At 34.6% G+C, this 17,268-nt stretch overlaps 1 protein-coding gene across 4 annotated transcripts in view; it reads right to left on the reverse strand.

Annotated features, from left to right (window-relative positions):
- The window catches only part of CUL3 (cullin 3), a 98,383-nt gene that overhangs the window by 26,538 nt on the left and 54,577 nt on the right, over nucleotides 1–17,268 (reverse strand). For all 4 annotated transcript variants that reach the window (XM_058533105.1, XM_058533103.1, XM_058533104.1 and 1 more), the window contains 5 exons: nucleotides 9,531–9,691; nucleotides 8,384–8,498; nucleotides 6,031–6,259; nucleotides 1,976–2,121; nucleotides 1,074–1,250 (listed from right to left, as the gene is read on the reverse strand). In XM_058533105.1, the coding sequence (XP_058389088.1) occupies nucleotides 1,074–1,250; nucleotides 1,976–2,121; nucleotides 6,031–6,259; nucleotides 8,384–8,498; nucleotides 9,531–9,691 (828 nt within the window). The remainder of the gene's footprint in view (nucleotides 1–1,073; nucleotides 1,251–1,975; nucleotides 2,122–6,030; nucleotides 6,260–8,383; nucleotides 8,499–9,530; nucleotides 9,692–17,268) is intronic.

Consider the following 17,268-nt stretch of genomic DNA (forward strand, 5'->3'; position numbering starts at 1 on the left):
TCACCATACAAATGTGCCCTTTACCCTCCTGTCATCCTGCTTCCACTCTGGTAACCACCAATCTGGGGGTGGGTGGGTGGGTGTGTGTGTGTGTGTGTGTGTGTTATCTTCCACATGAGTGAAATCACGGTATTTGCCTTTCTCATCTGACTTATTTTGCTTACCATAATACTCGCAAGGTCCCAGCCATTGAAATTTTAATCACAAAAAAGAATATTTTACAATGCCTCTGCGTAATATTTAGGCAGAAACTTACATAGCCAAAAGACAGATATTTTCATATAAGCCCATTCAAAACATAAATTGTGCAAACAGAAGGGTAATAATTTGTTATAATTCAAAGAGTAAAAAGGCCCCTTGCCTTTATCTTTTAAATAAGGGCGGGACGATATTGTGGCAGGTTGTATTAAGATTACATTTAAAAATATGGAAGACCGAATGGATGTGTCTTTTCTGTGCCCTTGGTGATCTTCCTCGTTTGTTTCTTTGTTATAACTGTCTGTGAAACCTGTGGCCATTTGTTGCTTTTCCCTTTTGTGTCACAAATTCCAAGATGAATTAAAAAAAGAAGAATTTATATGAGATCACAATATGCTTAATTTGATTTTCTATGCTGTAGTAAGCTTCTAAGATCCCAGACATATAATAAAGGCTTGACACTGAGCTTGAGTGTATGCTTTCATACTATTTTCTGATAGCTATTCCAGTCTACGCATTCAAAATCTTGGCATCCAAGTATTGTCTGATATATAACCCCCAGAACCAGATGAGCAAGCAAGATTCTGTGCTATGGATAGTTGTTTTCTAGTTCCTTATTATCTCTCTGGCATATCTAACCCTCACAATCTAAAGACCGCATAGTTGTTTGTTTTTGATGCCAATTACACATTAAGTACTCCTGAGTATTTCAAATACCTTAAAACAATCCTTTTCAAAGATCACAGCACACACTTAAGTGCAGCAACAGGCTATGCTTAATTTTATATCTACAAAAATCCCCTAATTTTACTTTTATATACAATTTTATATCTACAAATAAAATTTAAAGTGTTTTCAAATTCATTAATACTTACCCCTTTGACTCCCTTTTTCAGCTTATCATCAATAAATAATGAGAGGTATTCAGGGGACCTGGAGTTGAGGTTGAGAAAATACTCAAAGTCACCAGCAATAGTTTGTTTAAAGAGCCGGTCATTATTGAATGATTCCTGAAGGAAGCGATCAAACCTACTCTTCAGATCCAATAAGCCCTTCCAAAGAAAAACAAAGAAATTTAGGATACATTATAATAATTTTTCTATAAACATACTGTTTGTCTTAACTTTGCTGGTAATAATGTGCGCATTTGTTAAACTTATAGCTTCTTTATTATTATATTAAGCCCATATCTAAGCCTGTCTTAAAAACGTCAGTGATGAAGGAAGTACTCTATCCTCCATTTGTGTATTACTCTATTGAAGATGAACAGAAGAACTTTCTCACTGTTTCTTCCCACCCTCCTCTGTCTTGACTGAAGGGGTAAGCCTGAGAAAATTAGCTTTAAAAATATACAAAAAAGCTAATTATTTATATTAAAATATGAAAAACTTAGAGCATAATTTATTTGTAGTATTGCTTGAAAGCAAAACATTATGAAGCAGAAAGTATTTAACTAAAACACAGTTATGTTTTCTAACACACCAAGGTATATGAATGCTAAACCACAGCAAAACAGTAGAAAGACTTTCATTCTTGAGACTATTTCAACAAGGTCATCAGACAAGCCAATGAGTGAAAAGCAGCAGCTGAGTCTGGCCCTCTGCTATAAACACACTCTCTGCAGAACTCGACCATATTCAGGGTAATCACACATTAGTTTACCACTGGGACAATTAAGTTAAAATACACAATACATAGCTCAGTAAAAGTGAGCTTTTTAGCCCTTGTCAAAATTACTTTATCATAAACTTAACGAGAATCTTCTGTATTTACTGACCTGGATATAGTCAACAGGATTCTTTCCTTCTCCTTCCTCAGAAACAAGGGCTTTACCTTGCTCCCTCAAATAGGAACTCATACACTCACACATCGTTTTCAAACCATTTGGCACACGACTAAATAACTTGTACATGCAAGCAAGATCTGCAATCAGAAAGAACACACAAATCGGCTACATTAAAGATCAAGGGGAAAATGCGAATCTCTGTTCATGCTGATTTGTGACATTTAAAGAAGCTTATTTCTCCATTACTACAATTTGCTGACCACATGAAAAACTACTAAAAAAATCCCCAGCAAAATAGAAAAAAAGGAAAAAATAATAGGCTAGTTAAAAGTTATTATTGCCATTTATGAGATACAGCTTTCATATGAGATGCTTTGAAGCATCAATAAAGTGTCCTAGCAAATGTTAGTTGACATGGAAAAGATGCCCAAACAGCATAATAAAGAAAGCCACGAAAAATGAAAACTGACGTTTTGAGTTCCTACATAATTCATCCTATATATATATAACTCTAATCTAGAACCTAGTAATACTACAAAATGTCTATCAAAAGAATGTTAATTATGATATAATTGGTAGTCAATATAATAAGGAATTTAAAAACCAATCAAAGTCTTACAGATATTTTTAAGTAAGTCTACCTCGAAAGTTCAAATGACAACCACGACAACAAAGAAAATAAAATATACTAGAATTTATTTCATTACACATCATGGTCAGGTTTATATAAAATTAGTAGCATAAATTCCTATTCTTGAATATTTTCCTGAGAGCAATCCCTAATATTTCCCAGGTGATGCCCTAAGCCAATATCTGTATTTTAAAAATCGGTTTATCTCACTACATTGTTTTTATTTAGAATGAAAACTCTAGACTCTATCCATTGTTTTTATCCTTTTTCACAAGATTAGAATGTGGAGTTGAAATGCTGCTTTTCCACAGGTGGAGTGCTTCTCTGAAAGAAGAACGTAATGGGAGACGACAGTGTCAGAACTCTACAATCATATACAAAGTGTTATGATCAAGAGCTTGTGAAAACGGAGGTAGAATAGCAGTTTCTACATCAGGGGCTGGGAAATGTTTTCAGTAAAGCACCGGACAGTATATATTTTAGACTGTGGGCCACATGGTCTCTGTTGCAACTACTCAGTTTTGCCGTTGTGCAAGAAAGAAGCCATAGATAATACATAAATGAATGGGCATGACTGTGTTCCCATAAAATTTTATTTACGAACACTGAAATCTAAAATCTATATAATTTTCATGTGTAACGAAATATTACTCTTCTTTTGATTTTTTTTCCAACCAAACTCGTGGTGGGCCACATATGGCAGACTGGTTCTATAATTTTCCTACTCAGGTCTATATTTATAAAAGCAATTTAGATCCTAAAACTAAAGTTGCATGTATTTAAAAAATACTTAGAAAGCAAGTTTTACAAAAAAGGCTTTTGACTTTCAAAAGCAAACTTTATTAAAAAATAAGTTTTCATCAATAATATATGCCCAAAGTAATCTATACATAGCAAATCTTATAGTTTCTCATGTTTGGCATAAAGTAAAACCAAATTTCCCATGTTAAAAACAGGTATTACAAATGCAAAAGCAATTTATGGACATATACTATAGTAAATTTGGCATATAATCAATATGCCTCTAACAAACCTCTAACAATATGGTTTCCAACTTGTGTATTTTGTTTCTATGTTATTACAATTTTGCTTAATTATATGTTGTATATTTAATTGTACATAAATTAATATAATTTCATTGTATTTAATTCACTGTATATAAATGTATGGTGTAGTGAAGAATGTGAAAGAGAAAATGAAAAACACTTGGCATTCAAAAATTAAATATCATTATTTCTGTATACACTTAATAAAACAATAAAATGAGATACCATTTGAACTTAATTTCATAGTGCTATCTGCATCTAATAATCAATCCAATTCATCCTCCATTCATGGTGGGAAAACTGTTTTTCACTTTCTGATTTATGAGACATTTGGCTTCATAATGGTGAAGTTGTGCCTCTGACATATTCTCGTCATACTGCTCAAGAGCAGGGCCTAGCATAATTAAGACATTTCACGATTAGATTTCTAGTGGAAAGGCAGGAAAAACTGAGGCCAGGATTTCAAAATTTAATTTAGAATCACTGATAATTGCTTACTTGCTGAAAACATTAAGCACTACCTAGAGAACTATGGTAAGTAGCTATTCAGATACTTCTTCATTTATGTACTTATTAAGCACTTGCCCTGTGTGAGGCAGACTTAATGCCTTTAACACAAGTGTCCATACAGATTACAGAGATACTATAACTGAGGCATACCCAACCTCTCCATCAAACATTTCCTAAGCCCTAATCTCCAGCCCATTTAAATCTTCCCCCTCCCTCCTCCAAAGGTAGGTAAGAAAGTATTAACAGCTAAATAGTACATTAGAAAATTCATCGATTCTCATTTTAAGTAGGGAAAAATGTTTTTCATAAAGTCCTAGTCTGCCAGGGACCGTTTAGATCAGGGATTATCAAATTGTAGCCCACGGACCAAATATGGCCCACTGCCTGTTTGTGTCAACAGCTCATGAACTAAGAAAGGTTTTCACCTTTTCACCTTTTGAAATGGTTGAAAAAAAAAAAAATCAAACAAAATTTTATAGGAAGATAGTCAAGCTTATTCATTTGTGTTACTGTCTATGCCTACTTTCTCATTATTATAGCAAAGATGCATAGTTTATGGTACGAGGCACACACCTAAAATATTCACTATCTATCCCTTTACCAAAAAGTTTGCCAACCCCTGACTTAGACCTTCCTTAGACATCCAGGAGCAGCTGATTGTAGAAAGCCTGACAAACATACTTAGAAACGATTTTTGTTTTGTTTTCTGCTTTTACAAAAAATGTTTATCATCAGAAGAGTCTTTTAAAAATTGACTTGCTCTGGCTTAATAAAAACAAATTTACATACAACTTTTCAGAAACTTATCATATATATAGAAATATAACCATTTCAAAACACAAAGCAAGGATTTCACTACAGGAAGCATGGAACAACCTCTCTTCTCACCATCTTTCTTTTCCCTTCTCTTACATTCTCTTCCCTCTCTTTTAAATTATTCACTTAAAAATTTTTTTTCATTCCCTAGTTAGGGTCATGACTCCAACAGGCAATATGTATTTCTTTTATAAGAAGAAAGTGGCTAAAAAATTGCTAAGACTTCCTCTAAAAAGCAGGAGAATAGCAAGAGTACCACGCTGACTTATTTAATACCATATCAGCAACTTATAAGTCACAGTTTTAAAGCAAAGCTCCAGAAAATAAGAATGAAGACAACATGACTATTTTCTTTTACTTATAATTTCTTCTAGAGTACCTGTCACAAAATATCATTTTTAGGAAAATAAAGGTAAACAGCCAAAAAGAGTAAATGCTAGAGTTATCTCAAAAATGTTTACATTTACTTTTATGCAACTCTCCTTTCTCCTTTTTCAGTCTATGACTTTAGAGTTCCCCAAACCAGCCTACTTATTTATCTAAATATGTTGACATGGAAGACACATATTTTTGCATTTTAAGCACCCTTATCACAACTAACTCCCAAAGGAAAGCCTAAACAAATTTTAAGATTGGAACTTCAGATTTTAAAAGAATCATAAAAACTACAGAAAGTATGGCATGGAGAGAATCCAAACCCTCTGGTATATAAAAGCAAAGTACAGTAATAGAGGAGGAGATCGTTGGCCTCACCAATAATATTAAACTTATCTTCTGGGTTAAGAAACACACAGTGAGGAGACTTAAAATGCAACAGAGAAGAAAAAGCCACTCAGTTCACTAGAAACATCTAAAACTGTCATTAACGAGTGTAAAGCTTTACCATTAAATCCTATCAAAGTAACAACGGTGAGAAACTAATGACACACGCCACAACTCCTTGAAAACTGGCATTCATAATCTTATTTTCAGAAAATAAAAAAATTACTGAGAAGCTGGCAGAATTTTAAGGATTTAATTATTTTTCGATTGCTAACACTTACCTTCTGTTTTTCCGTTTTTCAACATATGTACTAGCCCAGAATTCTCCATTTCTACTATAGTTTTCATGTGCTTGGAAATGAGTTCCCTCTCAACCACCTTTACAATTGGCTCTTCGGTTGATTTGTCAAGGCAGTGCATCACCCGTTCTATTTCTTCATTAATTCTAGCTTCTACTTTCTTTATATATACTGAAGCACTGTTTTCTGCTAAAAATTTCTGGCTTTCCATCTGCAAGTAAGAAGCATGATTTTTTTTTTTAAACATAGAAGCAAAATGTGTCTGCTTTTCACTGGTTTTCTATAGTGTTTATCATAAACCACATTAAATATCACGAGCACTATTAATAGTTTATAGTTTCATATAGTCTGAATTACATCCTTTAAAGCATTACTTACATAGGACTAAATTAATACATTATCCTTAAGCAGTGTTTTTCAAACTCTGTCAATGTACTCCAAATAGGAGAAAAAGTTATAATAAGCCCGTGCTAGTGAGGGTCAAAAGTACAAAATGGAGCATCTGACCCCAAAGGAGAGTGGGAAATTCTTCTTTGATTTAATGTAAAATTATGCCTAGAAAAATTCATCAAGTTTATCATACAGTTTTGCTGACACACTGCTGGTTACCAAAGTCCTCCTGTCACCCCACTCCCGGTCTCAAAGGAGTATACATACTGAAGTTTGAGAAGTAGAGCTTTTAAATAACTATTAATCTTGTCTGCCAACACCAGCCTTACAGAAGCTCCACTTAATTATAAACGCTAACCCAGTTGATTTTAACCTATTTGATGGTAGGATTAACCAATATACCTAAGAATTACATAATACAAGACATGATATAAACCGTGTACAAAATTTAATAACACTTCCCATTTTCTTAACAAAAAGTAGTTTTAATCCTTGAAAATAATCACGTTTCTAAGAACAGACATTACCACACCAAACAAAAATCTTGGTGAGACCATCTCTCCACTCACTATCAAAAACAGTATGTATTGGGGCCGGCCCCGTGGCTTAGCGGTTAAGTGCGCAGGCTCTGCTGCTGGCGGCCCGGGTTCGGATCCCGGGCGCGCACCAACGCACCGCTTCTCCGGCCATGCTGAGGCCGTGTCCCACATACAGCAACTAGAAGGATGTGCAGCTATGACATACAACTATCTACTGGGGCTTTGGAGGAATAAAATAAATAAATAAATAAAATTATTTAAAAAAAAAAACAGTATGTATTAATATGTATATACACACATACACAAGTCACTGCAGCACACTTTGGAACTTGACAATTAATCTATTGGTATTTCTATACTGCAATGAAGGAAATTAAAACAAATGCAAAGGTCAAAAATATCTAGAATTAGTTGCTGTATTAGGAGAAAATAAAGACTGTTTCCTACATTATAAAATTAATAGTTCATAAAGCATGGTCCAGGCTCACCAGTGCTGGCCACAAAGTCTTCCTGATGGGCTATAAACTGATTAAAAAAAAAAAAACAAAGCAGCAAGTCCATTCTTTAGTTCTTTATGTATAAATAACACCAAAATTTACCAAGTTCCATTTTTATATACATCTAATGGCTCTTATGAATGACCTACTGAATTATTAGCAGTTACTATAATTTTGTATTCATTTATTTTTTAAAAAACATATTATTGGAGGAAAAACTTGAAGCTAGTATTCAAATAAGTCTGTTTTGGCAACACTGCAAAGCTCCTACTATAAACTGCTCAGATAGCTGAGACTTTTGGGAAGGATGCCTGGTTATTATTATCTTATAAATATCGTCTCACATTTGTCATGGTATCAATTATTATCATTTCATTACAAGTTAGTACTAATTTAGCTTCACTTTTAGCAATTTAGTTGGTTTGGGGTTGTATATACCGTGGAAAACTTGTATCAACTGCACTTACTGACCTATAATTTCCTAATCCACAGTCTTTAAAACATATATGCACTACGGGATAATACATATTTCTTTATTTATTTTACTAGTTAACTTACATTACCAAAAGCCTGAATAGTGAGACTTCACTGATGATGCACTGCCTATGAATTTATGGTAAATAATTTGTAACATATAAATATAATAAAAAGTTAAGGTTATTTCTAAGTTTATGTTTTTTAACATACAATTTAAAAAATCATGTGTACAGGTCCAAACTCTTCAGTTTGTTTCCAGTGAGTCCCTTTACTGAAATGTAAGCAAGTGAGGTAGGTGTGCTGAAGGGCATTTTTTGCACCCTCTTCCCCAAAGGGCCTCAGTAAAAAAAGGTCAAAAAGATCAAATTAGTAACTATATTCAATAACTTTAAGAACATCTCAAAAGCATTTATTTATATCTTCACTGATTACCTGAAAAAATTCTGCGGACATTTCCAAAAAAGGAGCTTCAAAATCTTCTTCATAGACTGATCGTCCTTCAAGACCTAAAATCATTAACATCTGGCAAGCATTTCTTATGGCGCCTCTGTCAAAAGAAGTTAAACCACTTAATAATCAAATTACAATAAAGATTCATGTAAAAAAAACGCAACAAATATAGCTAGAAAGACTTTCAGAATATTTTTTTATCAGTGACCAATTTCCCCTAAGCCACTCATTTATAACATAAGGATTTAGAGTGATTATAATGGGAAAGCATGTCTTGTCTGCAAAGCTATTTATCTCAAGTTGTTCTCATGCTGTTGTAACTTTCAAATTTTACTGAAAATATGTTTAAGATGTCTAAATATTTCTGTGTATTTAAAAACAGAGAGAGAATAAAAAGGCTGTTTATCAGGAAGCCAAGAGGAGAGAGGGAGGCTATACTGCCTGACATGGGCACAACACATAACTACTCATAGGCAATATAACTGTTTTGTACCATATGGCTTTTAGGCAATCCGGACCAAGCATCAAAGATGAAATAAAAAGAACTTGACAAGTCTTCATCTAATAGCTGCTTTGAACACAGAGAAGCAGAGAAAGTAGTCTTGCATGTTTCAAGCCACTCTAGCTTCAGTGTCACAAAAAATGGCACTGCAATCAGGTTAGAAATGCGGAGGGAATATGACTCAAAAGAAGGGGTACAGAAGTTCTTAGTCATTTTAGACTATGTCCAAAATTTTTCTTCAAACACGTTAAGAAAGAAGGCTAGCCAAAAGCCCTTAAAGAAAAAGATGAAGAAACAAAAATGCTATCACACAGCAAAAAAGCAACAAAATGCCAGACTAAAATTTTAATACATGAAAAATCCAAAGGGAAACTAATGGCTGTCTTGTTTTTAACAAGTATATTAAATAAAAGCTTGGGATGGTCTCTTCTAAAAATAGATGTGTGCCTTTAAGTTAAAATCTAGGTAACTTTGTTAACTGTGATATAAAGTTTCTGAGGATTTTCACAATGTGCTGGGCAATCAAACCTTTATTTATTTTAATAAAATTATGACAGCAAATCGATTCTCAAGATAGAACCACTAAAAACCAAAACCAAAACCTGAAGAGTAAAAAGATGATTATACCGGTCTACAACTTCTCCTTTCCGCTCTCTTGCGATCATATCCAATAGTGTTTGTCGTAGATGATCCCTAATACACCCATAACGTACAACTTGATCTCGAAAAATAATTAATCCCAAATTGTAGACATTCTCCACATTATTTTGTTGTACATATACACGGTCCTGCAGTTAAAACAAAATCATATAAACATGAGTACAACTCTTGAAAAGATAAAAATAACCATTGTGGGTGCTGGCCCGGTGGCGTAGCGGTTAAGTTCGGGGCACTCCGCTTCGGCAGCCCAGGTGCGTGGGTTCGGATCTTGGGCGTGGACCTACACCACTTAACAAGCCATGCTGTGGTGGCGACCCACACACAAAATAGAGAAAGACTGGCACAGATATTAGCTCAGGGCCAATCTTCCTCACCAAATTAATAATAATAATAATAATCACTGAGAGCTACAATAATAAAGGAAATAAAATTCCAAAAGCAGTCAATTTTTCAGATGAGAAACACTGCAAACCAACTTAAGAAACACGGAATTTTCTTGTCCCTCCCAAGTTATATAAAAGAGAGTAAGTCTTTACAATTTACCATTGTCAGTGAAACAAACAACGGCTATAGGCAGTTGCGCATTTACCCTAAGAAAGGAGGCGGGGAGCAAGCACTACACCCAGGAGAGGCAAGCAGGTAGAAAGCAGAGACGAAAGGTAGATGGCAAGGCGGGCAGACCTTCCTTCCTCACCAAAGACATGGCATACCCAAACACGGTGCTCACTCTCCTAAATAAACTGTCCTTAAGGATCACATTCTTTGCAGTAAAACTGAGAGCTGAATGCAATACAGATCCATATTGACTTAAGTTGATTGCTTACTGGTAAATATTAAAAGCTCTAATGCTTACAATAGAGCAGCATCAAGTATTACATAACTAAACACCTCTAGTTACCGTCAATTCAAGTTGTTACCAAAATGATTACAGGTGCCTCACTTTATAGAGCACACATAATCTACAATTATTGGCTATACAAGTCCTATTTTGTGTATTATTTGAAAATCTGTATTTATCCCAAAATACATTGAAATAAAAACTAGTGTTTTTAATTCACAGAAGGATTAGTAATAAAATTCCTTTTCATTCTTAACCATGATCTCTCTGGGCTTTGGTGGGTCTGCGAACTTCCTAAAATTATAAAATTATTTTGTATTTGTTCTTACATTAAACACTTTGGAAACGGACCCCATAGCTTTCATCAGATTCTTGAAGACAACTGTAATCCCAAGACAGTTAAGAACCCCTGCAAACTGTGATCTTTAAACTTTTAAAAGGAACACTGTCATTATAAGCGACACCAAACAAAGCTACCAAATGAACATGAACAGAATTCCACCATATTAGCAATGCAACTAAAATGATACTGATCAACCTTCCAACCAATTTTCACTAAAGTCTCCATGAGTAGTACTCTCTTCATATGACTTCATTCCTCCAACCTTTTCTCATTCATCTTACGCCATGGTACATACCCAATGGCTACAAGCAAAAGTTGCTTTTTTATTAGCATCTTTGGTGCCCACATTTCTACATTCTATATAATCTCAGCACAAACTCACCCTTTTCAAATTCTGACATCAAGTTTAGTGAGTTCAAAATTTTCACTGATGACTTCTCTGGTAAGTTCTTGGACTTCACACTTCCATCCTCAAGATCTTAAATTTCGAGTTTGCTCCTCACCACATCCTTCCTCATTTTGATGGCTGCCACTGTTTCACAGGTACTGCAGCTACTCTTTTACCTTAAGGCCCAACCCTCCCCGCTTCTGGCTTACTTTTCAGCATAAAACAAGATGCATTCAATAAAAACTGGCATAAATCTAATAATTTAAAAAGCAATGAGAATCTTTTTTATTATGAAAATAATCACTCTGATTATTGCATAAATTAGTTATTTATAAATTTCATTTGTGCAGTTTTGAATATAAATTCTGTGATACAGAAAAGTACCATATACAGAATCACTCTTACTCACTGCAATCAAAACCAGTAACCAGTTGGTTAATTAAAGACAAGTGGTAAGAGAGAAACTAGTAAACATACATACACATTTGCATCTTAAACATTTTAATTTAAAACAAACGTTCACTGAGATGAAGACTTTTTCTTTGCTACATGAGTCTTGTGATTAGAGTTCAATGTTGTCCTTCTTACATCCATCCATACCTAATAAATTGTCTAACAGTTCTACTTTTAGTTTCATTAAGATGAAGCATGAAATAGAGACATTTGTGAAGCAATCAATGTAAAATCCTGGATTTTTACAATTACCACTCCAGGCTTTTAAATAACCCACTCCTAATTCAAACCAATATTTAGTGACTCCCAGCACAAAGTTCAACTGGTAAAAGCAGAAGAGAGAAGATATTCTGGAAAGCAGTGGAATAGCAGTGAGAGAACTTTGTATCAGTCAGGTTTTTTCACAGCTAGAACAGAAAGTACTGGTAATTCTGGCAAGCCCTGTAAGTTTCAACCATACTATGCCTATGGGACATTAAGCACATCTTGTAGGGAATATATATATGATATTAGCGAGTTTAACATAGGTCTACTAAGATACTAACCTCTTTCTTAAGAAACCAATTGTTCTTAATTTAGGCTAAGAGAAATGTCAAAGAATTAGGTCAGATTTTACTGGTTTTGGTGAAAGGGCACTACCTATAAGCATTACAGAACAAAAGGTACATAGAATGTAATCTTCAGAGTAAATTAAGTGTTACATTGAAATTTTTTTAATGTCCCCCACTTTTTTGGCTTTATTGCAGTATAATTTATATGCCATAAAATTCACTCATTTATTTAAGAGTACAGTTCAGTAATTGACAGTACATTTCTATAGTTGTGTAACCATTGCCACAATCCAGTTCTAGAATATTTCTATCACTCCCAAAAAAATCCCTTGAGCCCACTTGCAGTCAATTCCCACTCTAGCATCTCTTTCTATAAATTTCCTTTTCGGGACATTTCATATAATTGGAATCACGTAATACGTAATTTTTTGCGTTTGATTTTTCACTAAGCATAAAGTTGCTAAGGTTCATTAATGTTGTAACATGTATCAATATGTCATTCCTTTTTAGTGCTGAATAGTATTCCATTGCACAGATATGTCACATTTAGTTTATTCACCAGCTGATGGATATTTTGGGCTATTTCCTGTCTTTGTCTACCATAAGTAATGTTGCTATGAACATTTGGGTACTATTACTTGTGGACATATGCTTTCATTTTCCTTGAGCAGATTTCTGGTGGAAGTACTGGGTAACATGGACATTGACAAACTGTTTTCTAAAACAGATATATCAGTTACAGTAAATTTTTGAATACGAAAATACTAGATGTGAGGTTAGGAATTTTTTGTATGATCTCTGGCTCTACCATTAGCTAGCTGTGTGACCTTGAGTAAGGTCCAGTTTATCCACTCTGGTCCCAGGTAACAAAAAAGGGGTGGTAAAGATAATTTCTAAAACTCTAATATGATTTCCTATGAAGCTTAACTCTCTGATCATAAAATAACATACACTAAGGATCAAGATACATTTCACTAGTACTTCTTCCCTTTCTATTTGTTATGAGTCTCTCCTGACCTGAGTTTCCCTCTTCTCAATCCTAAGCATAGGCATGGGCATGCTATCACTACTCAAGTAGGTGAATCTACAACCTTATGGCCTATAATGTCTGTTATCTCAAGCCCTCTGGCAAAAAGGCAGAGCAAGGGTCAGGTGCAGCTGATGAATTCTTCAGGTACATTGCCTATGGGGGGAAACAATGCTTCAGTCAAGGAAGCCAGGTATGACGGGAACACACAGCTGAGTGTCTGAGCCAGCAGAGAACATCTAAGTCCATGAAGGATGACTGGGGACAAGAAAACACAGTTGTTGTAGTACAAGATTTAAACCTTTGTCTTTTAATGTGAGACTGTCAAGGTGTATATAATGATTATAATTAAATGACATAATATTGAGAAAACCTGTTAACCCTGAAATTTGATTATAGATACCAGAGAGCTGATAAATGGAGAAGGGAAAACCCACAAACTTCAGAATGGCTATTTAAATTAGTATTACTAAATAGTCATTTATTTTAATGTTTGGCATGTATGATTAATTACTCTCAAGCAAAATAAAAGCTATACATGCATATACACAAGTGTCTAAGTGTATGTTAAACAGAAAGACATGCACATATTCACAATAAACTTGTGATCTGCACATGATACATATTAAAGTATTTGCTAAATGAACATGCTAAATTTGCTTACTGCTTATTAGCACTATCAGAAGGAATTCAGCTTGCTGGTACACAACAGCATTTTCATAATAGGTTCTTCTAATAGGAATCTCTTTGTTAAAAAATAAGTGGATGATTTTATGTAATACAATCTTAATGTAGTTCTAATCATTTAAATCACTGTAGGACTTTTATTTTGTACATATTTCTACATGAATATTTAATTCTAAAAAAAGATCTATTTAAGGGCAGCCCCGCGGCTTAGCGGTTAAGTGCGCGCGCTCTGCTGCTGGCGGCCTGGGTTCGGATCCCGGGCGCGCACTGACGCACCGCTTCTCCGGCCATGCTGAGGCCGTGTCCCACATACAGCAACTAGAAGGATGTGCAACTATGACATACAACTGTCTACTGGGGCTTTGGGGGGAAAAAATAAATAAATAAAATCGAAAAAAAAAAAGATCTATTTAAAATCCCAGCCCTAGTTAACCTCTAACTAGCTAAAAGAATACAATCACAAAGTACAAACAAGATAATCATTCTAAAAGAGAGAAAAAAATATTAATAACCTAAAAATAGTATTTTAATCTCAGGCCTTTTGATCAAAATCTAGTTTGTATGAGCCCAACATCACTCCTTTGTCTAGTGAAGAGAGCTCAGCTGAGATATGAAGTTGGTGGCTGCTTCTATGTGCCTTTTTAAGCCAAAACACAGGCATTTTAAAAATAAAATGTTCTGAAAAACATGTCTGAAAGGCTAATGTGTGAGTTAAATACTAGACTTACTAAAGGGATGTGAGTTTCATCACTACAGACATAAACTACATTGTAAATCTCTATCTATGGTTCTCTCTCAGGAGCTGCTATTCCTAGGCCAAGGTAACCTGCTGTGGGCAAGAAATCTTCACAAGCTAGATGACCCAGGGGTGAGAGTGAATAACCAACGATGGGACCATCTCATTGTCCCTGTTTTTCACAGAGCTGGGAAGAAGTCAGACTGGTTTGGCATCTGACTTCATCTGTACAGGGAGCCTGATAAACCAACTTATAATCACTTCATCTGTAACACAACACCTACCTCACAATGCTATTCCACTTATTTCCACTTCTAGTCTTGAAAGAAAAGCTTTTATAAGACCAACTTCCCTGCCAAGAAATAACTATAAAAGCCAGATAAGAAATAAAAAAGTACCACCTGTTTAAAAGCATTAACTAGAACAGTCAGGTCTCTAGGAATTGAGATAAAGAGAGATGGAGTCTTTCTTCCTCTGATATAAGAAAAGGGAACCTCAACCAGCTGATCTGCATGTAAAACTCCTTCGGCAAATTCCTACTCATGACCTAGGGCTCCTTGCATTCCCAGCAGACAAGAGGACACTACAGCTTACAAGATGGTTGGCCCTACAAGGCCACAGATATTACTACTCCCACCATCTTGGAAAACATCTGCCTCTTCCCCTTGACTGATGTCTTCACCAAGATACCTAAATATTTAACTAATGTACAAGAGATGAAAAACTCAGCATGCAAAAGTATTCTTAGGTGTCAAGACGTAATGCTATGCAAAAATACATATCTTACAAAAGTTAAAGGTGTGCCAAGTCAAGGGCCGACTTTGTAAATGGACTAAACAGCTTCATTACTAATGGAATGGTATTAAAAACAAATCAAAATAAAACAAAACCAAATTTGATAATGAAGTTCAAAAAATAACTTACTACTTAACTTACCTGCAAGAAATGGTTCAGCACATACTTTTAACCAACAGTCATTATGTCACAGAAAAGCAAAATAGAATAAATGGGTAATTGGCACAGTAATCAATGGTGCACCCAAGGAAAGAAACAAATTATAAGCTCTTTTACTCATATTTAGTGTCTCATTTGAACAATGTTCCCTTGTAAGATTAGACAGGTATTTGGGAATCAAATTCTAAAACTAACCTTTGGGTCACATTCAACTCGAAAGAAAACTTAGTACTACAAATATAAATACAACAGTCCGTCTCAATTATAAAGTTTAAGGGATCTCTCTATAAAATGTTTGCTTCAAATACCAGTAGTTCAGTACTTTTAATAATACCACTAAGGAACCAAGGGCAGTTAAGGATTGGTACACTTGGTCCCTGCCTGGTCCCACTTACAGCCAATGGTAGCTATTTATTTAGACAAAGACCACTGTTAACACTGTAGGGAACAGCTCTCAAAGTTGGTTTATCAAGCAAACTCAAGCAGGTTAATCAAACTCTTAAATAATTTCTCTTTCAGTTTCTTGTCCTCACAGCAAGAGGATCTATTAACTGTGTTTTTGTTTGTTTTTTTAAAAGAGGAATGTAAACAGGGTTAAAAATCTCTACAAATATTAAATATCCTACTTGTAAACTACAGATAAACCCTAAAAAATTACTCATTTTTTAAAAAACCAAACAAGCAAATAACTCTATAACAAGTAGCTACTGTTTGTTAGAACATGTTTGAACCTGCTTTCCCAAGCTTAATCACTAGGCAATCTTCTATCAACAAGCAATAAATTTAAGTGTTTTCAAACAGGGTTCACTTTCAAAACATGAAATACATAAGAGGTAAGAAGGCTTAAAACAATGAAATAGAAAATTACAAAAACAAAAAACAAAACATAAAGGTAATAAAAAGTTTCTACTGCAAAATTATAGTTGAAAAAAGTCTCCTTACATCAAAGCTTAAAGAACTGTCCCAATATTTTCCACAATGCTAGTGCCTGACTACACTGCTGAAAGGGCACTGGTAAGATATGAAATAGTAAACTGTACAGACAGATTAACATTTCTGAATTTAACAGTATTACTGGTAAAGTGAATGGAAAAGCACAGAATATAGTATCAAAAAACGTGGCTTGAAAACTTAGCTCCACCACTAAAGCTCCAAGTCATAGTTCCCACCACTATAAAATGGGCCCAAAATCCCTCCAGGGCTGTTTTTAAAAATTTTTAAAACAATGTAGTTGTAAGAAATTCTATTTAAAAATACTTTCCATTTATTTTAAGAATTGTCTCCTAGGATATATGACAAATCAAAGCCCTAGTCATGTTTCTCTAAAGCTGTGTAACTTATACCAAATCATAAAAATAAGAGCCCTGTTCCCTACTCCACAATTTAATAATCTAATGGTGGGGAAAAAACAAACAACACTAGAAAATAGTCCCAATAGGACTATAAGAGTAATCACGATCAATATCCTGGAGCAATGAGATGATATGACTTTGAGGAAAGAAGACCTGTATTAGAGACGCGACATAATTCAGTGGTTAAGAACACAGATTTAAGGGCCAAAAAGGCTGTTTTTCAGTCTTATCTCTGCCACTTACTAGTGTGACCTGAATATCCATCTGTGTACAGATGAGTCTGTTTCCTCATCTGTAAAATAACACCTTCCTCAAAACACTACTCCACGTATTTCCACTTCTAATCTTGAAAAAAACAGCTTTTATAAGATCAACT

The sequence above is a fragment of the Diceros bicornis genome, chromosome 37 (assembly GCF_020826845.1).
Source record: "Diceros bicornis minor isolate mBicDic1 chromosome 37, mDicBic1.mat.cur, whole genome shotgun sequence".
Taxonomy (NCBI): domain Eukaryota; kingdom Metazoa; phylum Chordata; class Mammalia; order Perissodactyla; family Rhinocerotidae; genus Diceros; species Diceros bicornis.